Source organism: Pseudonaja textilis, chromosome 3 (genome assembly GCF_049901715.1).
Source record: "Pseudonaja textilis isolate UNSWEBS1 chromosome 3, rPseTex1.2, whole genome shotgun sequence".
NCBI lineage: Eukaryota > Metazoa > Chordata > Lepidosauria > Squamata > Elapidae > Pseudonaja > Pseudonaja textilis.
In genome coordinates this window covers 37,081,380-37,103,055 of record NC_141992.1, presented here as the reverse complement: position 1 = coordinate 37,103,055, position 21,676 = coordinate 37,081,380, and the positions used below count along the sequence as shown (strand labels likewise).

General features: G+C 36.4%; 2 protein-coding genes across 15 annotated transcripts in view; both read right to left on the bottom strand.

Annotated features, from left to right (window-relative positions):
• Nucleotides 1-829: 829 nt before the first annotated feature.
• Nucleotides 830-9,981, bottom strand: NRAS (NRAS proto-oncogene, GTPase). Of its 4 annotated transcripts, XM_087929293.1 has the most exons (7): nucleotides 9,701-9,903; nucleotides 9,059-9,174; nucleotides 7,473-7,599; nucleotides 6,825-7,003; nucleotides 5,711-5,870; nucleotides 5,097-5,220; nucleotides 830-4,562 (listed from the first exon to the last, which is right to left on the bottom strand). In XM_087929293.1, the coding sequence occupies exons 3-6, from the start codon at nucleotides 7,581-7,583 to the stop codon at nucleotides 5,101-5,103; spliced, it is 570 nt and encodes a 189-aa protein (XP_087785419.1). In that variant the 5' UTR covers nucleotides 7,584-7,599; nucleotides 9,059-9,174; nucleotides 9,701-9,903; the 3' UTR covers nucleotides 830-4,562; nucleotides 5,097-5,100. The 4 variants fall into 4 exon arrangements, with proteins under 4 accessions (XP_087785419.1, XP_026568750.2, XP_026568749.1 ...); XM_026712965.2 differs by lacking the exon at nucleotides 9,059-9,174 and having other exon boundaries at nucleotides 9,886-9,981; XM_026712964.2 differs by lacking the exon at nucleotides 9,059-9,174 and having other exon boundaries at nucleotides 9,701-9,901.
• Nucleotides 9,982-12,970: 2,989 nt separating this feature from the next.
• CSDE1 (cold shock domain containing E1) overlaps nucleotides 12,971-21,676 on the bottom strand; it is a 40,647-nt gene continuing 31,941 nt past the window's right edge. For all 11 annotated transcript variants that reach the window (XM_026712956.2, XM_026712957.2, XM_087929290.1 and 8 more), the window contains 4 exons: nucleotides 21,454-21,632; nucleotides 19,535-19,698; nucleotides 17,713-17,845; nucleotides 12,971-14,270 (listed from right to left, as the gene is read on the bottom strand). In XM_026712956.2, the coding sequence (XP_026568741.1) occupies nucleotides 14,223-14,270; nucleotides 17,713-17,845; nucleotides 19,535-19,698; nucleotides 21,454-21,632 (524 nt within the window). In that variant the 3' untranslated portion in view covers nucleotides 12,971-14,222. The remainder of the gene's footprint in view (nucleotides 14,271-17,712; nucleotides 17,846-19,534; nucleotides 19,699-21,453; nucleotides 21,633-21,676) is intronic.

Genomic DNA, 21,676 nt, shown 5'->3' with positions numbered 1-21,676 from the left:
GGATGTTGTTTCTGATCCAATTACTGAACAAACACACCAAAGAAATATTTGTATATTTTAGGGGGGAAAACAGTATTTAGTTAAACATATTCAAAAATGATTACATTACAATGGAATTAGACTTAGTGCTTTGACAATATGTCAACCTTTAACATTTAGTGGTCTGGAACTTCAGAGAGTAAGTTCATGAAATACTATACAATGGAAGCATGGCCTATTTTTTTTAATCCACACAGCATCTATTGTCCCATATTAACTGGTATTCAGCTATATGAGACCTCAAAATAAGCATAACTAAAGGTGAAATCAGGTGTTACAGCAAATATTACAGTATTCTTAAAATAAGTCACTTTGTTATCCAAATAAACATAAAGTGATAGAATATCAGCTCCAGAAGTTAAGAATTATTTTTAGCTTCCTCTAAATTATGATTAGAATCTTGACTTCATTGTTTTATCAATGATGACCTTCACTGATATACATAGCATCTTGCCATTCATTCTTGTTTTGTCCATGTAAAATAGAGCCTAAACATGTCTAGGCTCTATCATACAGTATATTATGGTAGATGAGTAAGGGACTAGCAATACACAATCATATTTTATGCTTACATAAAAAAGATGGAATTTTTAAAGTCTTTCTAGTGAAGTTTGACTCCTAATGATTATATGGCAATAGTATGAAGGTGGGTGAAAGGGGAATGGTTTGTTGGATTTTTTTATCTAGTCTTGTGATACTAACTTCATTCAACCCCGCCTAGCTTTTCCAAAATCAGCCCAAATCGGCAAATTGCTGTCACTTGCTGTGATTGGAAATTTCTATTTGTACATACATTTCCAAGAATTCAAATTTATTAGGTAACAAAGGCACTTTTGTTTTCAAACAGTCCAAATGTATCTTACCAAAGTTTAGAGATCAATATAGGTATTTAAAAAAACAAAACAAAACAAAACAACCACAGATAGAAAATAACACAAGAAACTGACCATAAGATTCAGTGGATCAATTACATTTTCATATGGGCACAAATATTTCTGAAACAGTATATTAAACATTCTGAAACATTAAACAAGACAATCCACACATGACACAGTAGGCAACTTACAGAAGCCATTCATCCTGTGAAGGAAACCATTTCCTTTAAAAAGAATCAACATTTTGTCTAAGTTTGCATATTATTATCCTGCTGTATCAGGCATATCCTTTTAGTAATGGAAAATGTTTAAAAATATTAAGCAGATCAAACACTGTAATCTTGTTTTCTGTTCAACAGTCCAGCAAAATTAACATGTATGACACCTACAGCAAATTATTAGTGTAATTTCAACAGCATTATTATAATCAGTTAGAAGAAAAAAAAGGAACCGTAACTGGAAGCCCAGCTTGCAATAGATTTTTTCCTCCATATCTAAGTTTCAATATTGTGAGCTGAGTAAAATAAAAATCCAGCTGGTTTTGGAAAGGGCCTTGCAGATTTACATGAATCAGTGAGATTCTTTTCTAAAATAATAACAAAGATATGCCTGATCAGCCGAGGAACATGGTTGTAAAAGTTATTTTAAAACACTATTTTTTAAATCTGCAACCAACACACACTATCAGCATATACCATGCTCTTATTCAAAACTATGCACTTATTTTAGTTATATATCTGTTCATGGCAATTTGTGAGCAACCATTCTATATAAATAATCTGTGTGCTTGCTTTCCTAAATTTCCTAATATATAGTCCTCAACTTACAACCACTCATTTAACGACTGGTTGTGACTATTCAAAGTTACAACGCCACTGAAAAAAGTGACTTTATGACTCACTTAACTGCCTTGCTTAGCAACAGAAATTTGGGGCTCAATTGTGGCTGTAAGTCAAGGACTACATGTACATGAGATTTAACTTCATATTTATCACTGCTGTGTGTTATTTAAAATGTTCTCCATTGAATCCCGTTTTTGCTTAGTGCTACAGAAAGAGACAAACAGTGATCTGGAGAAGACATCAGACTACTCATGAATAATATATTGTTGTGGCCCAGATTAGCCACCAAAACATCCTCTGCATATAATACAAATGTAAATGTAGGAAATTTCAAGACCTGAAAGAAGGCAAGAATTACAAATGTTACCACTTTTAGATAAAATGTTTTACATGCTGAAGCAAAGTTGTTTGAAAATTGCTTCCCTCACCCAAATTAACTGATTTCACCTACTTCATTCTACAAGCCGCTTTTTAATTAACCTATGTTTCACTTGTGATGAAACATCATTTAATACAAGTGAACCCCAGATGGAAAATTACTAATATATTACTATGTGCTTCTCAGATTCATTGGCAAACATGCAGAACACTAAGCCAAAAATGACATTTAATATTCAGGTTCCTGGAATTATAATTTCAAACTGCAAATGCTAACCAAGAGGTGTGATGTATCAATAATTCTTTTGAGCCCAACAATTCACTGTACTTCTATTTAAGCGGTCCCATGTTCTGCAGTAGTGCTCCTGTACTTTACACAGCTGGCCAATTTATTGAAATTAAACAAATTTCACTATGTTCACCAGTGCATATGCCACATATCTACCACAGAACAAAGGAATCATACTAAGGAAAAATTGAACTCTATGGAGCACTGAGCAACATGCAAAAGGACTTTAAATAGTATCAATGTATTGCTCAGATGACATCAGTTTCTCAAGAAAAAGAGGTCTGATTTTCTTGGTAAAATATTAGCACATTAGCCAGCAGTAAAGCATATGAACACATTACTGTATAGCCCTATGTAATGCTGTATGAAATTAACTTCAGATAAAGTATGCCTGAAATGATCCATTAAGTTATATATTTAGGAAATAATATGCCAACTTTCTCACTTGGTGATTAGATAGTTTGGATTAGGTTGGACAGTGGTTTTCTATCCAACTTTAGAATGTGTGCAGTAAAATGGCAATATTGTAAACCAGTAAACATTTAATGACTACAAACTCCATTTCTATTGAAGTCATTTCTGTGCTTCAATCAACATAACCACATCAATCAGATATGTAAAACAGTCACACAGACAGCTTTTATATCACCTCACATCATTTTAAGCATCTACTTTCAGTGAAGGCAGTTCCCTCACTCACTTGAAAGTGAGATGATATACACACATGGTATTCAGGACCAGATTTTGGATACATCATATAAATAGTAACCCAATCAACTACTCCTCAGCCAAGGAAAACTCACAGCTCCTTTTCTTTTATGATAGAGGTATGGAGACTACTGAGGAATCCAGCTCCATATTTTGTAAGGATAAATGTACAGTTATCAGTTTAATCCTACTTTTAAGCAGCAGGAAAATTAAAGTCACCCTCTACTTCTCTAGTTCCATTTTACCCTAGCTCTTTACTTCTAGTTTCACTGCACAGCAGTAGCTGGGAGAGAGCTTTCAAAACAAATGCCAATGAAGTTGATTCCCTAAATACATTTCTTTGCTAGGACGTCTAAAGACACTGTGCTTGACAAAGGTATCAAAGGAGTAAACAAGTTTAACTAAAAATAGAAGTGCAGAAATAGCTGGGATAAAACAGATTTTTTTCTACACAAACTTCACACAGCCATGTTTTATGACTGAGAATGGAGTAACAGCTATTGACAGTATTCACAGCTAATAAGTGGTCCTGATGAAAACACCAGTACCTTCAAGCACAAGGTAAATGGAATGTATTATATTTAAAACTGGAAAATAGCAATTGACTGCTATTTCCTCAGGAAAATCTTAATCTCAAAGTGCTTTTCAGCCAATGATGTGAGGAACTCTGACAACTAAGCCCAGTGCTGGTAAATACCTTCTGCAAAAGTTCCCACATACAGTTCATTGGGAAGCCCACATAAGGATAAGACAATAAAGCCAAGCATAGATAATACTGGGTTAACACAGACCAATGAACTGAGTCAGCTTTAAACATTCAGGATGGGTCAGCTAGGAATCAGAGCTGCAACCAGCATGATAAGGCTTACGGTCTAGCTTGCCTTTGTAAAGAGGCACTTGAAAAATCAAATAATGTTACGTTTGTTATAAAAAGGCCAGAATTACAGAGGTTAGAACTAGATGTGATTAACTTAATGTACAATAGGAATATTTAAGTACATAGTATAGGAAATGTGACAAATATTATCCTAGTTTAAAATGGCGCATAGGAAATCAAGCATAATGTTACCATACAATGCTGTGCAATTGCTTTTTTGGAATAGCATGATCACAATTCATTCCAGCCTTCTTTCCAGAAAATGAGATGTTATTTCTCTCAAGGCATTGGGCCTCTATAGTTCTCATTTGATCAGTTTCTCTGTTTGAACCTACCCAAGAAAGGAAAGTGAAAAATCCCACACATAACATATGGGATTTTCTTTGCATGCTCAACTGAGCAAAGAGGTAGATGTTCAGAAACAGTATCTTCTGGTGCTGATATAATGTTTTAGTATTGATCAATTGGCAACTTGCATGATACTGGCCAAGGCATCCTCATGAAATGCAACAGTGGAATTAAGATTCAATGTTGGATGGATGATTCGAAGGCAGCTGAAATAGATAAATATGTTTTGTTAGCTCTGTTCTATTAGACGTAAAATATTATTAGCAGAGATTTGTCTCAGAATGTCTCTTCAAAATCCAAGAAGACCTGCACATTTAATTCTGATTTCCAGACACTTGATGCAATTGGTACCAATTGCACCAACTTCAATTGATCTGCAACATAATAAAGCAACATCCCCCAGTAATGATGAGAGTACAAAGTACTTTTTGCTAATCCTTTAATGTAAATGAGTTTTGTAGAGGCATATCCTTATCAGTCTTACCAGCTTGATGACAAAAAAGGAAATACAATACATTTCAAATTGTCTTCAAAATACCTAATAGTTCAAAAATGTTATATCATTCCTCAATGTTTCTCAATGTTGGTGACTTTAAGATCTGCAGACTTCAACTCCCAGAATGTGCTGCCTGTGGATTTCTCGGAGTTGAAGTCCATGGATCTTAAAGTTATCACGGCTGAGAAACACCACATTTGTACCATATTTGTCAAACATAAGCTATTAGCTAGTCTAATCCTACCTCATCACATCACAAGACACGACACCCCCATGCAGCCTTGATTTCCATCTTCATTACTGTTGAGCCTTTTCATTCGATACTGACGGATTTCTCTAACCAATGTATAAAAAGCATCTTCAACACCCTGAATGGAAAGTTGAGAAACATATGGTGTAAGCAAGTAAATTATTTCCTACACTTTATTTTCTCATATTCCTCCTGAAAAGCTCTATGGTGAATTTAATGTTCTTCATTAATGTTAAGAATTCTCCTCTATTTTTAAAGAACTAGGATTTTGCATCCCAAACATAAACTGTTTCTTACACAGCTATTCACAATTAAAAGTAAAGAAAACATAAATGCTTAAGAACTTATTAAGTAACAGAAAATATTTAGGGAAGTGGACTGCACTTCTTCAAAATTCGGCAACTAGATTAATAATTAATATAAATATGCAAACAGTACTAGACAGTGTGGCTCTTAGAAATTAAAAAAATGAAATAGCCTACAAGAAGGCTGCTCCTACCCATAGGTTTTAATGTTATGTCACCCTTCTCAATCAGATTTGTCAATATACTTAACAATAACTCTAGCTATTTTCTTAAGATTTGAGCAGAAATACAAGAATTCATTACCTGTCTTGTTTTGGCAGATGTCTCAATGAATGGAATACCATAGCTCTTTGCTACTTCATGAGCCTGCTTGGTGTCTACTGTTCTTGTTGGTAAATCACATTTGTTTCCCACTAAAACCATTGGTACATCTTCTGAATCTTTCACTCTTTTAATTTGCTCCCTGGGGAAAGAGATGATAGGGGAAAAAAATGAATCTTTCTGAGGAAAGATATGATGGGATATGTTAGTGGGACAGTGAACACATACTTTCTGTGCTTTTTTTCTGACAGTTTCTGCTGTCATTGATGAACAGCCCAAGATGAACAGCCCAGATAAAACTGATACCTACTTCTGAGTAATGAAAAGACTTGTAATCCAAAATTCTGCCAAATTAACGCCCTCTATTGAAGGAATTAAATCCAATATTATATTGCATTATTTTCTAGATAAAAGGGGGTAGAAATGAAATCAAATTTACTTGCTACTATGCTAGTAAAACAACGAGGTTGAAAAAAAATATCCTTCAAGTCTATTTTATGGTTACCTTCATATATATATTTTCTAATCCAGGGCTCCCCAACCCCTGGGCCAAGGCCAATTTTAAACCAGGCCACACAAACAATGGGCAAGTGCGTGCATAAAGCTCCACGAGTGGTGGGCAAGTGAATATGCATGCTCCACTCAGGGTGAAATAGAGCTTCACACATGAGCACTCTTCGCTCAAGCGCCTTCCACTCGTGCCTGCCACTCATAAGTGAAGTTTCATGCATGACCGCAAAGTGGAGTTTCCTGCATGGAAGTTGCGTGCGAAGCTCCATTCACATGAGCAGAGGATGCGCAGGCCCACTTATACCAATGGAGCTGTGCGCCTGCCACTCATATGCCCCCCCCATCAAGGTAGAAAGGTTGGGGATCACTGTTCTAATCCATTCAGTAACCAGATGTTCTTAATCTACCACAATTAGTGTCAGGTAAATTTTCAAAGTTGAATTTGGCACCAATATACAATATTAAGTAAAATATCTCAGCAGTTATTAATCATTGCCTTACTAACCATCTCGCTTTTAAAACTATGAGAGCTAGTGGACAATGTGCCCCTCAATCTTATCTCTTGTCATTGATAAAGAGAACTTACCTGTAAAGATTTATATCTGCAAATGATTTGCTGTTGTTAATGGCAAACACACAAAGAAAGCCTTCTCCAGTTCTCATATATTGGTCCCTCATAGCACTATATTCTTCCTGTCCTGCCGTATCCAGGATGTCTAGCAAACAAGTCTCTCCATCAATAACAACTTGTTTGCGGTAAGAATCCTATGGAAAATCAATGGTTTCAAAAGTAAATATGCAATCATTCAATGTTAATGAGCAAAACTATTTTTGAAATTATAATTGAGATAAGATGGGGTGGAGAATCATAATACCTTAAATTTTAAAAATTCAGCAATCTAATTAAACATATTCTTATTTAATTTCCCCCCTATTAAATTTTTTATATCACCTCAGCTTTGTGGCATGGTTTATAACATCAAAGCTTAATATGGTTCTCTGTTTGATTGTTCATCCTTACTTTTATCCTACAACATCTTCTGCCACATGCTTCCTAACAAGTCTTTTCCAATTAATTTTTCAAGGCAGTGAAAATAAATATCAGAGACCAGTGATTGATGGCAAAAAGTGATAAAACAAAATGTTTAAGAATCAAGTACAGCTTCCATAAACAGAATGAAAAGGACATAAACACATTTAGTATGCTTAGATGTTAATACTCTCAAAGCCTTACCTCAATAGTAGGATCATATTCATCTACGAAGTGATTCTGGATAAGCTGGATGGTCAGGGCACTTTTTCCAACACCCCCAGCTCCTACTACCACCAGTTTGTACTCAGTCATTGCCTTCCTCAGGGGCCTATTTGTTACACAAATATATATTATTCTATGTACAAATCACCCTCCATTAAAATATCCTATGTAACAAGAATGTATACTGCCTAGAAAAGAGGCAGAGATAAGTGGCATATAAATTTGATAAATAAAATATACTTCAATGTTACATCAAAAAACGTAATTAGGAAAAATACAGTTAGCAAAATAAAACACAATTCACTTATCCAATCATATTAGTAACAATGACCACTTTATCACAAGTATAAACAATTTTAGCAACTCATCACCTTCTCTTAAAATACAAAAAAAACCACCACCTCTTCATCTTATTTTCTTAATCTCTTATCTTTGCAGTTTGTATTATTCTCTTTTTTTCTTAATTGACACCTGGCACATTTCTTGGATAGGCTGGAATAAAAAGAGGATTAATTTACATATCCAGAGCTTCCATTCTTTTAGACAGATATGAAAAATACGCAGTCTGCAGGCTGTACTGTAGCACTCCCAAATTATCCCATCAAGTTCAATGCAAAATGATTTATTTACAGGGATGCAACATTTTTGTGTTACAGAATTATACATGAGCGGAAGCAAAATCTTCAACCAAAAAAAAAAAAACCTAAGAAAAATAAGAATCACATTGGTAAGAGACTGTCCATTCCTAATGTGGATGTTTAAAAGTTTAGAATGTTGAACAGTATTCCTCTACATGGCACAACTTTCATGAAGAGTTTAGAAGTATCTTGTCACACTTCCTGGGCAGATCCTGCAAGCAGGATTTTTTTAAAAAGTGTCTCAAATGCCCAAACCTGAATCAATTCAAGTGATGGTCAATATCAAAAGTTGCTTTGATATTAGGATATATGTTTCCTGTACTGTAGCTCTCCTGGCAATTAAATTCCTATCAGGATAACTACTTCAGCAGTAAATCCAGGGCTATGATGTTATCCAATTTCCTCAAGATCTTCCAGAGTTCTCCAAATGGGGGCAGCACTTGTCCTAAATTTCTGGGACGGCTTCTTTTTGTTTAAGCATGTATACACCACAACCTTATTCAAGATTTTGGGACATCCTCTCTTCATCAAAGAGTCATCAATCTATCCAATCTAGTCAATCCCATCTTCCCTAACTAGGTACTGCCATTTACAAAGATTCCCCCCTTTCTGACCTAGCACTAATATAGTGCCTTAAAATCAGATCTCAAGTTGCAGCAAAATAAATTATCCCTTTTCCCACCCCAGCTACTCAGACTGGCATAACTGTACCAAGTCACTTTTACATAAAACTCTCAACCAAAACAATTTTGCTTTTCAAAACTACATTTGCAAAATTTTAATAAGCACCCAAGAAAGATATTGTTGTCACCTAAACACAGAAAGAAAACACATGAACAATTGAGCTGAACCCAATTCTTAACTGTAAGGGATACCAAATACATTGTTAGGCTTCCTGCTAAATAAGTACATAAATGTGTAGCGTACTTTGTATTGAAGGTATATTATCACGTAACTTCTACACCGCCCATCTCACCAAAGTGATTCTGGGCAGTTCACACATATCAGATTGCACCAATGGCAAAATGATTCAAATTCATATTCTGCAAAGAAAAAAAAATATTCGGTAGCCTTATGTAAACTATCAATCTCACATATATGGTAGGATCGTTACCGAGACAGGAAATCCCGTTTCCTTAATAAGACAAGGAACTTTAACAAGCAAACCATTTTTTTTTAACCTTAGGGCTGTCTATCAACCTAGCTACAATGGCTTGTAAACCACAGCTTATTATTGAGAATGCCAGCTACGGTTTGCTCTATCAACCATAGTTAAATAAAACCTGATTGGCCTGGGGTGACCTAAACAGAGCACAAGCCAGCCTTACCCATCAGCTCCTGGTGGCTGCTAAGACTGCACTAAGCCCTCAAGATCCCCGGGCAGAGAATAATCAGCCTCGGAGGACCCCCCGCTTCTGCTTGCGCACCCACCCACCCCCGGCAGCTGAATTGAACGCCCTGCTCTCCGAGGAAGGAAAGGCATCTAGCCCATCGGGCACCCACTGAGGACAGGGAGACGGGATTCGAGCGGGAGCGACGGACACACCCAACTCTGAGGGTAGCAAATACCTTCCAAGGCAGCGTCTCTCAACAGCGGGTGGGGCTCGACGAGAGACCGCTGTCTCTCCTGACCGGGTGCGCCGTTTCCACGCTTCCTCTCACCCCAGACTCGGGGAGAAGACACTTCAAAGAGAGAGACCCCCACCGCCCTCCCTGCCCAACGGCTGGCAAGTTAAGTATGAACCTCCACTTACTTCACTTCCAGGCTTCGCGGTCGCCGGAACGCCCTTCCGACGTAGCACAGCGCTGACGTCATCAACCGGTGCCGAACGCCTCGGGAGGGAGCTGTGGTCAGAGAATGCTGGAGTCTGGTTGGGGTTTGATAAAGTCGCCTCTGGTGTGAAGCAATTCACTATACGAAAGCTTAGGACTCGCTGTCCAAATTGGAGAGAATAGGGGTATATTCCTGAGAGCAGCCTTGCCTTGAAAAAAAAAAGTTTTTCTGGTCTCCGATTGAAGGTTCCCCTGCAGTCCTCCAGGAACTTATGGCAGGGCTGCTCCACATGCCTGGCTAGCACGGAACATCAGATTTGGAGATACAATACAAAGATTATGGAGTCATCTTACTGTGGGTCAGTCCCTTGTCCATGAAACCCAATACTGTGAGTTCAATAAAGTCCGAGGAGTTTGTTCTGAGTGTGTAAATGCACCGCACGTACACCATGTGATTTTGGCAATAGCATGTTGGTTTGCTGGGTGTCTTATTCTTCTGGACTGCACGCCTTTTATAGTCTTGACTCTTGTAGTATCCATACTACTACATTTCCATAACAATTAGGGTATTGATAAAAGGATATATATAACAATTATACCTGGATTTATAATATGTTAGATGGAAAGGGAACAAGAGGACAATGATCAATATTTGGGAAGACGAATGTTGCTTTATTTCACGTGGTATGCAATTTAGGGGCTTTGTCCCCTTCAGGTCATAGAGAAATGTGTGACTGAGTGTATGATAACACTAACTAGGCTTGAATTTTGGAACATTTTATGCAATTCAAGAGTAAATAGGAAGACAAAAGTGTGTGTTGTTGTATACAGGCTGTCCTCGTGCAAGGACTTGTTCAGCAACCAGTTACAGCAGTGCTGAATGAGATTTACGATTGGTCCTCAAATTTGCTACTATCGCAGGATACTTGCAGTTGCACATTCATGATCCAGGTGCTTGGCAACTGCTTGAAATTACGTTGCAGCATTGCAGATATGTGATCATCATTTGCAGCCCTCACTGCCTGTTTTCCTAAGGAAGGTCAACAGGGAAGCTGGCAAGAGGTTGCAAATGGTGATTGTGTGATATTGCAACTAAGAACCATGTGTCAATGTCAGCAACTGGATCTACCAGAATTGCTGGAATCAAGTGTGGTCGCATGACATCATGTTTTATGACCACATTGCTTAATGACAAGTTTCAGGTTCCAATTTACTGTTGTTAACCAAGGACTATCTTTAATACATGTATCAGTAATTATGTAACATGCTAGTACTGAGAGATGTGTTGATTGGGGATGTAAATGCGCATGTACTTTCACATGTAGTTGGTGCTGTACAGGAAGTCCTTGACTTACAATAGTTCATTTATTAACCATTCAAAGTTACAAAAGTACTGAAAAAAGTGACTTCTGACCATTTTTCACATGAATGTTGCAGCATCTCCATTGTCACATGATCAAAATTCAGGTGCTTGGCAACTGACATGTATTTATTATGGTTGCAATGTCCTGGGGTCATGTGATCACCTATTGCGACCTTCTGACAGTCAGTGGAGAAGCCAGGCTCATTTAACATTTGTGTTACTAACAACTGCAGTAATTCGCTTAACAACTGTGGCAAGAAAGGTCATAAAATGGACAAAATTAATTGAACAAATGTCTTGCTTAGCAACAGAAATTTTGGGGCCAATTGTGGCTGTAAGTTGAGAACTATATTGTCAACTGAAAATCTGCATGATTTTCACCAAATGCTTGATGGATTTTACGATGTAAAATAAATGACATGGTGTAATATGCCATATGTTGTTCATCTGAGGTTGCATTTACCAACTTTTAAGAATTGCAAAGCCCCGGGTGATTTTTTTTTTTTAACTATGCCCTGATACATAAAACCATAGAACTGAAATAGGGTTCTATAGGGTGTACTTTCATATATTTATGGGTTACTGGCAGAACTGTTTTCTCCCTATTACATTGGCTTGTTGTCTCACCTAGTTAGGCAGAGGGGGTATGTTACAGATCTTTTCAGTTAAAGACTTTCAATTCCTACTCTTGCTTTCTCCCCCGCCCTTTGGAATCTTCTCAAGAGGTGAGTTAGGCCTCTACTTTCCTGGCCTTTTGGAAGTATCTGAAGACTTGATTCGGCCAACTAGCTTGGGTTTCTCAGAGAAACACACAACCTTGGAGCCACAACTTTGAAGATAACAGATAATCAGAGTTGGTAGGGACCTTATAGGTCATCTAGTCCAACCCCCCGCCCAAGCAGGAGACCCTACACCATTTCTGACAAATGGCAGTCCAATCTCTTCTTGAAGGTCTCAAGTGATGGCGCTCCCACAGCTTCCGAGGGCAAGCTCTTCCATTGGTTGATTGTTCTCACTGTCAGAAAGAAGATCCTCTCCTTACCTTTTAAACTGTAATCTTTCTACTTTTGTTTAAGCTGCCTCCTAGTGGGATATATTGTTTCAATTGTACATTGCCCAGGATCATTCTATGAGATGGGCAGTTTCTAAATTTGATGTATAAAATAAATTCTTGTTCTTGCACTTTGAAAGCATCTTTCTGGAACTGAAGCTGAAGCACAATCCTATTAAATTGGCTTCAGGCCAGATCCAGAATTATTTTGATTCAGGATAAACAACATCTACAAACTCAATTATTGTAGTAAAATTCAGTATTCAATATTTAATGCTAACAATATGAAGCCAGAAATTTGGATTACAGATAGGTCACAAATTCAAATAATGCATATTTGGGTTAGTGTGAATTGTAAATTGATACCAAGACATGTTTAATGCGACCCAATATTCAGTTCATCAGACACTAGTGCATATGCAAATGTGGTTGGGATTTTAGATGTTAATCTTCATGTGTGTAAAATGGAGAAAAGAAAATGAAGAAAATGTTGCAAGTTTAAAAAAGTGTTTTTTCGAGTTATATTGCCTGGTCATAAAAATGGGGGAAGTCTTGTTTTTTATTCAGGATCTGGAATGTCTTCTGAAAACAGAAATTGGCCAAGCAGGAAAGTGGGTGGGAGATATTTATGAAGTTACAAGACAGAGGCAAATTTTCAAAATCAGTAAAACTTTATTCTATTTCCATTCTTTGCCATTAACAGAAAAATTGGAGAAAGCAATGTTTGTTTTACAAAGATAATGCATCTCCCAGAGAAGAAAAACCCTAAATTGAGAATAGAGGTAACATGGAAAAAACACAGTACTGCCCTCTATTCAAAGTAAATAACTCCTGATCTTTTTGGTTAAAGTAATACTTAGACCAATCATTCAGTTTGTTTGCTTGATAAAGTGTGGCTGAGGGAGTGAAAGGATGGGGAAGAGGGGGGCCTGGAAGGAAGGGAGAAAAAAAAAGCACACAGACATCAACTATTTCACCTTGATGAAAGTCTCAATACAGCTATGGAAAGCCTAAGTATTCTTTTACAGTACACTGGGTGTTGGCTGAAAAAAAATGTATTCACTTCAGGCACAAATTTTTAATTTTTTTTAAATCAGTAAAATAAACCGGGTTTAGAAGCTGCAGTGTTGTAAGCAGCAAATTGTGCATTGTTTTAAATATCTTTAAGTTACCATACTGATGGCACACTTTATCCTTATGAAATTCTGCACTATGCATGCTAATTGCAGTTAATTAGAAAAAAAAAAAACGAGTAGTCTACTTTGGAAAATACGTTCAATGAGATCTAAGAGATAATTTTGCTTGCTAAATGGATCTGAATTTAAATGAGACATAAAAAACATTAACATCTGGCCATCAAATAAATGTCTGAGTACTCATATAACATTCTATATAATACAGTTAGTATATCTATCCTCATATGAGCCTCAAAACTGGATGAAAATGGAAAGCAAATCAGCCTTTCCTGCCTTGGAGAGGACAAAATAATTGAGACCTAAGGCATAGTAATACCTTGGCAAAATTGAATTAAGGAAAATATATGCATGTTGTGTCTATATATATATATTTCTTTTCAGTGCAGAATTTCATAAGGTCATCCAGAATAGAACTGTCTATAATATTTACTTAAAGAGGCAAAGTAGATTTGCAGTTACCAGTTGCTTTAAATGCACCATTCAAAAAGCTTCTAAAATGTGTTAATATAAGGCGCCACCTTAGGTTCTCCAGGATGCAACTGTGCATATTTTAAAACTGTTTCATAAATTTATTTTTAAACATAACATGAGGAAGGTGTTAAAACTGGTGTAATAGCTCCTTAGATTTTGGAAGGGATGAATACAAGGATATTCAGTACCCTCCACCAGACCCCACCCTTATTCCAATATTAGTTGTTTTGAGACCACTTAGTCGATAACACCAGCTTGACGAATCTTTCTCTCTGTACCAAATCCCTGTAAATGGCAAAATATATCATGAGTTTAAACTGGATGTTGAAATAACAGTGAAAATAAGGACAGCTGTAGGCATCACATATATTCATTTTGCTACCAAGCTCACATTTTCCCCATTTTGCTCTTATTTGTGTTTATGCTATCTTCTAAAACACCTCAATGCATTTGTGGACGCGATATTTCCTACAATTAACCAAAAATGAATATAGAATGTTCTACACATTCCTGCTTGCAAGTCCGACTTAGTGTCTTCTTTTTTGCTATTAAAAATTATCATAAGTAATTGCCTTTTTAATAGCCTCTGAAGTGCCCAAATATACTTTTTTCTTCCAGGGAAAAATAATTATAGTTCTTTCCTAAAACCAAATATAAACCAAAAATAATAATATAATTAAAACCATTGCAAAGTCCTAACTAAAGCCTGATTTGTCTATAAGGGGCAAATAAATGTTGGTCAAGAACTAGTAACTTTTATCTCTTACTGAAAATCTTTGGATGGTCATTTGTGAATATACGCAGAAAGATTGTATTGAGCTTTATTTTGAAACCTAGAGCTTATAGCACTTTTTGCTAGCAACAGCTTCTTCCAATTTTCCATGGCAGTTAAATGTAGCTCACACCAGACCTTAATTCCTAAGGCTAACAGGCTAACATGGGATCCAAAGAAATACTGAGGTCATTTGATACTAAGGGGGCAGGGGGTGAAGAGAACAGGTCATGTGATTCACATATATATATGAGTAATAGCTTCTTACTCAGGGGAAAGGTGAGCATTCCAAAAGTTGCACTTTTCTGGGAGTACAAGACTAGTCTTAATTCTGGATAAAGAGCCCAATATGAAGTGGGACATTCTTGCTTTGCCAACTTTGAACAAAGCAGTTTTTTGCTGCCAGTATCTATTTAGAAAAATATCAGCAACCTTTAAGTGGGGTTTGGAAAGTCAGAAATCTATGCTGGTCTTTGCAGAATCATACTATGCATTCTAAATAACATACAAAATAAATATTAAGAGAATAAAGTCATTATTTCACTTTATTTGCAGGTCCTAAGTAGGACCTGCAAACAGGAATTTGTGTCGGGTTAGCAGCTAAAGTGGACTGTGTGGCATTGAAAAAATTGGGATCAATTTTGGAAGGAGATATTTGAGTGAAGAACTAATTTGCCCCATGAAACCTAAGGAAGAGAGCATTTTTAATAGGACAAAGTTCTCTAGCTTGATGAGTAGATATTATTGCTATCAAAAATGCTCCGTTCCATAACAATTAAATAGGACAGTAGCCACAAGCTCAATGAATTTTATTTATCCTGCTCACAGCGCCTTCTTTTTATGGGATGAATAGGTGGCCTAGAGGTGGAGCACTCACCTCACAATTGAGAGGCTGTCAGTTCGATCCTAGGCAGAGGCTAATCTTTGGAATAGACTCTCCTGCTTGAGCAGGAGGTTGGACTAGATGACCTCCAAGGTCCCTTCCAACTCTGTTATTCTATGATTCTAATTTCAACATTAGCAAAGAACAAGGAAAAAGCTCCAAGATGGATTAGGAGTTGTGCACAAATATAGAGATGCCAAGCTTTTCATGAACTGCTTTATCAATGATTTAGGAAAAAAGGAGGGTATCTTCCACTGAAAGAAAAAAAGATGATCAGAAAGTATATCCTTTATTGAATGAAGAATTCAATAAAGAAAAAAAGATGATCAGAAAGTATATCCTTTATTGAATGAAGAATTGACACTTGCTGTTTTAAATGAAACAAATGTCAAATATGAGGGAGGTAATAAAATTGTTCTTTTCAGATAAAGTTTATAAAAGTTTTCCATTTAGCTTTATAGATTCTCAGAGCTGTGGAGAAACAAAATAGTGAAACACAGAATTGGGAAATAGATCCACCTATTATAAACTGAAGAAATTTGGTAGGGATTCTGTTCCTACAATGCAGAAATTTGCAAAAATGGGGCCTTAAGATGGCTTAAGATAGTAAGTCATGTATGACTGACAAGAATTGTTTTTAAAAAGTGTGACATTAAAGAAAAATGTAAATAAAAATTAAAACAATATTTAATAAATATCAGAGTTCAAGGTCAAATATACTGATGTTTGATAGAGAAACAAAATGAGCTTGATGGGAGCCAGACCTAGTCACAGGGTGGATGTAGAAAATAGTACTCTGCAAATAATTCTGTAAGCTCTAGGATAAGGATGTCAAACTCGCCATGTCATGTTGCCATCATGTGACGTTTTCCCCATTCGTGGAGCTGGGGTGGTGTGGCCTTCAAGTGACACATCTGGCCCATGGGCCATCAGTTTGATACCACTGCTCTAGAAGGTTCTGAATATATTCTGAGTAACACCTAAGAGTTGTGCAGCTGTGCAAAGGGAGTACAATAAACAACTGCAGATTATTAACACAAAGAATATCTTCAGAAATGTGAAAAATATCATCAAGCAAGAGCAAGAAAAAGGTATATTGGAATGGAATGTTTTCAGTGAACAAAGATCTGAAATGAGTTTTGATAGAGTTCTCTTTAAGAGTTTCTATTCCCTGTCAGATGTGGAAGAAGGAGACAGAGATGCATGTCCTGTCTCAAAGGAAACCTCAGAAATAAGGCCCACATCCTGACTATAACCTTAATATTAGCTATTATATCTATCTTTTGTTATTTTGAAGCGCAAGATACATTACAACCATGTTAACTACCAGCTCTTGTGATACATTTATTTTTTAAAACAAGTCAAAGATTTAAAACCCTAATCCTGTGATGGTGAACCTATGGCACAGGAGCCCAAAATGTTAGTCACTGCTGCCCTAATCTTTGCTGAAACTTACACTGAAAACATATCCTTCAAACAAATGGTGCAACTTCTTTTTCTTCAAATTCCTTCTCAAAACCATTTCTTCCTTTTGTCTGAATTATGTTAGGTAACTCCTATCTGTTCATGATCATACTTCCTTGCCTTTTTCTTCCTTCCCTTCCAAATAGCAATTGTCATATTATTATGGGTTTAATCTCTGGATATTCTAGATTTAATTTGTCTGATACCAAAGCCCAATAAGGTGCTATATCAACATTTATTAATCAAACATCACAAACTGTTTATTTATTTACTGTTTTATGCCAACATCATTTTTCAATCCTATCTGATTCTTCGTTGCCTGATGGACATCATTTTGCCAAGAATATTTAGACTACTGTATAACACCAATTTGTTTCAGCAAAATAGCTAATGTTAAGGGATTATAAGAATTGTAGTTTAAAATGTTTCAATACTAAATTGTCTATTCCTACCCTATTCCTACCATGGTCCATTTCAAATAGGAAATGTAAGAAATTCATAAATTCATTATATCATTCTAATGATGTAGCCATCAGAAATAATGTCATTCTTTCATAAAAGCTGAAATTCCAATATTTTGAAATATGGGCAAACTTCCAGTAACATACCTTTGTATTATCCGGTCCCCTTGGCTGACGAAGCACAGTTAGACGAGGAGCATTGGCATCATCCAAAGTAATGCTCTTTAAGCGATTAACAAGTCTGTCCGGGCGTGGAGCAGCTACAGCCTTAGCACCTTCACTGTTAATAGAAACCAATCCAATCAATTTGGGGGGGGGCGAGAGGCGGCAAAAAGAACTAACGCATAAAAATACTATGGCTTTTGGTTTCTTCTTCCATAAAATCCTAAATGATTACTAATTTGAGCACTAAGATGAAACTCAGAATATTTTATGTCTACATAAAATTCCAAATGTAAGCTCTAGTACAGAATAAATCAAAGAAATGTCAAATTGTTCTGGTGATTCTAATAGAACCACCTTTGCAATAAGCATAATTGAACTGTCACCTTCATATTTAAAACCTCAATGACAGCCCAATAAATATGTAAAAAAAAGTTTAATTTTTTTAAAAAGAGACTAATCAGAAAATGTGTTGTGTCCAAATGCTACATAATAAGGCTAGCTGTACTATATTGCTTTCCCTCCCATTCTTAGTATAAGTCCAAACATCAGATCTGCTAACTCCTGATTTCTGGAATTCCTCTCACACTTCAGCCACTAAAATTATATTTCAGACAAAATGTATGGAGAAGTGCAGGCAAAACTAGGGATAGAAAAGTTATGGTTACACAAAGAATAATCTACACAGATATATGAATGTAAAAAACCATGTTTTGCAAGTGACTATGATGGATCAACAATGAACATGGAAAAATAGGGAATTCATAAAAGGTGTATGTATTAACCACAATAATTCATATATTTAGAAAGCATTTACAAAACAAAATAAGCCTCTGCACAAATTGAAAAAGGAGAGGCCTACCAAATCATTTCCAATCAATGTGTTATGCTATTAATTTCTGAGAATGTAAATAAAATGGGTCCCAACCCTCCAGGCCATGGATTGGTACTGGTCCATGGCCTATTAGGAACTGGCCACACAGCTAGAGGTGACCAGTGGGTGAGCAAGCTAAACCAAAATCATCCCCACCCTGGTCCATGAAAAAATTATCTTCTACAAAACCAGTCTCTGGTATCAAAAAGGTTGGGGACTGCTGAAATAAAAAAACTACATTAAATTCAAATTCGGGAATATGATTTAAAATGACATTTAGAGCTACTTCTGGATCTGAGACAAATTCCTTGTGTGTCTAATCACACACAAATAAAGTTCAATTGAATTTGGAGACAAATTGCTTATCTGATATAAATAATCAAAGCTAAAAAGAAATGGTTACATTGCGTATTCTAAATTGGTCATTTGAAGTAATGAGACATGGGGAATTATAAACTATGGCTGTATATCTTTCTGCCCTGATACCAAGGAGAAAAATCTGATAGCATCTGTGGGAACCAATTAATGGTTGATTATGACACTATTTTGCAAGATAACAATTTTGTCAATGGGTACACTAGGAAAGAATGTTGTATTAGCAGACTTCTCAAAACACAGATTTATAATCAAGTAGAAGGCAGGATGCTTTCCTATATACTTATTTTCAAAAGATCTGATGCTTTCTTGAAACATCATAACAACCAGTGAAGGTTTCAAGTTATATTTATCAGTGAATAAATGAATTAAACAGAATATACTTTTGGTAAGCAAAAAACATGCACAAATGCTGGTACCGATTAATTCACTCAAACTGATATAATGCTGCAAGAAACGAACAGCTAATGAAATATTTCTGTAATATTCCTGAGATCAGGATTGCTTAATTTATTTCTGTGAAAAGAACAATACTGCTAATGATTAGCACTTTCTTACCTAACACGCCACACATTACAGGCACTCCATTTCCCTGTGCGTTGATTGAGAATGACTGAAAACTCTACTTCATCACCAGCTTGCAATTCCACTCCATCCTGAACTTCTTTCACATGAAAAAAGAGCTTTTTGCCATCACCCACTTCATAGTTTATGAAACCAAACTGAAAGAGGAATGGAAATTATCTTGTTAATTGAACAACGTAATCAATGTTTTCTACAGATGTTTCCTATACCCTTCAGATTGCAGATTTTGTTTTCCGGTCACCACACATTTCCTAAGACATTTAGTAAAAGGCTTCCTATCATAACAATTTAAGTCTTCCACCCAAATTAAAAAATTTAAAACTAGCTACTTTATTTAGTTCAAAGCCAAATACAAGGCCTCTAAAACTTGGCCACTATTCCATATATTCAGAATAACGTTAATGTGAATATCACAGGAGTAATTTTTAGGTTTCTAGGTGGTATGTTCCAGAAACTGGAGACCATTCAAGTGAAATCTTGTATTAAACACATTTAGAACAAATTATCGTATCCTAGATGTTCTAAACTAGAAGACTCCCAGATGGATTTTATAAGACAAGTTGGACACCGCTGGTGTATGCTACCCCAATTCCTTCTCTAGCTTCCAGCACAAGAAATCTAACTGGCCAACCTAATTCCCAATCTTCCCCGTGGTTTTTCTTCTCTCCTTTAGTGCTTCTCCTCAGCTACCACCATAGCAATCTCCCCAGCATGAAGTATCTACCACCATGACACCAATCTGAAATACCCACCAGCACCTTCCCTTTTCCTCTCTCTCATCATTTGATGCCCTTTGCTATTCTCTCACACCCTTAAGTCAGTTTTGCTATAATACCCATATTTTTATCTGAGCCCACAATAGTCTCATTTTACTAATAAACCTGTGGTTGTTCCAACACGTGCTCTCAAAAAACAGCAGTTTCATACACATAACATTCTGCATACACATAACACCATATTTTCCTAGTTATGGGTTTCTTAAATCCAACAATATTGTTTATTAAAGTACTAGCTCGAAACCCACGCTTCGCTACGAAGCAATGTGGTTGGGCTTAGTTTTTAGGGAGGAAAAAAAAAAGGGGGGGGGGAATTCTGCCTCTGCCTACCAGTATCCATCGGTATTCAGCTGGCTAGTGTCCTGTCAGTGTGGGACAGTTGAGGGCTGTTTAGAAACTGAAACAGTATTTGCTATGTGACTAAGGAGATAGCAAGGACCCTGGGTGTGGCTGAACTCAACTATTCTGTACTGAAGTTTGTAGGCTTTACGGTTCTGGAGATTTTGTGATGATGCATGCATATAAAAGCATGCATCGCTTTTATATATATAGAAGATTATGTATAGAAAAGTAGAAAACAACAGAAGAATGATCTGTAAAGTTTCTAACCAAATTATGCCAATAAATCTGGAGAATATGGTGGCTAGCACATTGGAAATCAGTCTACATATTAAACCAAAAAAGGAGACTTAACAAAAGTGCTCAAACTGTTGTACAACATTCTTAATATAACATGCTAATACTTAAAAACACCCAATACAGATTTAGAGCCCTACATGGAAAGGGAGATGCTAGGTGGTCAAGCTGGTTTTAGAAAAACCTTAGCAAAGGGAGACGTTAATTGCTGATGCACAGTACATATCCCAAGAACACCCCCCTACCAAATCAATGTGCTTTATGGATTAACACCAACTAGGACTGATGATACCTAGTCAGGTAATGAAATGTCTGCAAGCAATCAAGCTCAAAGAGTACAAAGGACTTTATAATTTAATGCTGAGTTATATATATTCTCTTTGGAATATATATATATATATTCCAAATATATATATATCAAATTGAAATTTATTTTATTTGCAAGCAATACAAGCTATGCATAAAGAATTATCTTCTTACCTGATCTTTCACACATTCTACAGTGGCTCTACGGAAAGATGTTATGTTGCAAGCCATTGTTTGCCCATTCTGACCAAAGACACAAAGCTGGAATTTCACGGTCTCTCCTTTCTGCAGATAGTCCCCTTTATTTGCCACGCCAACAATTCCGAAAGGGTAGACCTCACCTTTCATTTCTCCTAGAAAAAACACAAAACCAAAGATGTGCTTTCACTAAAAAAAA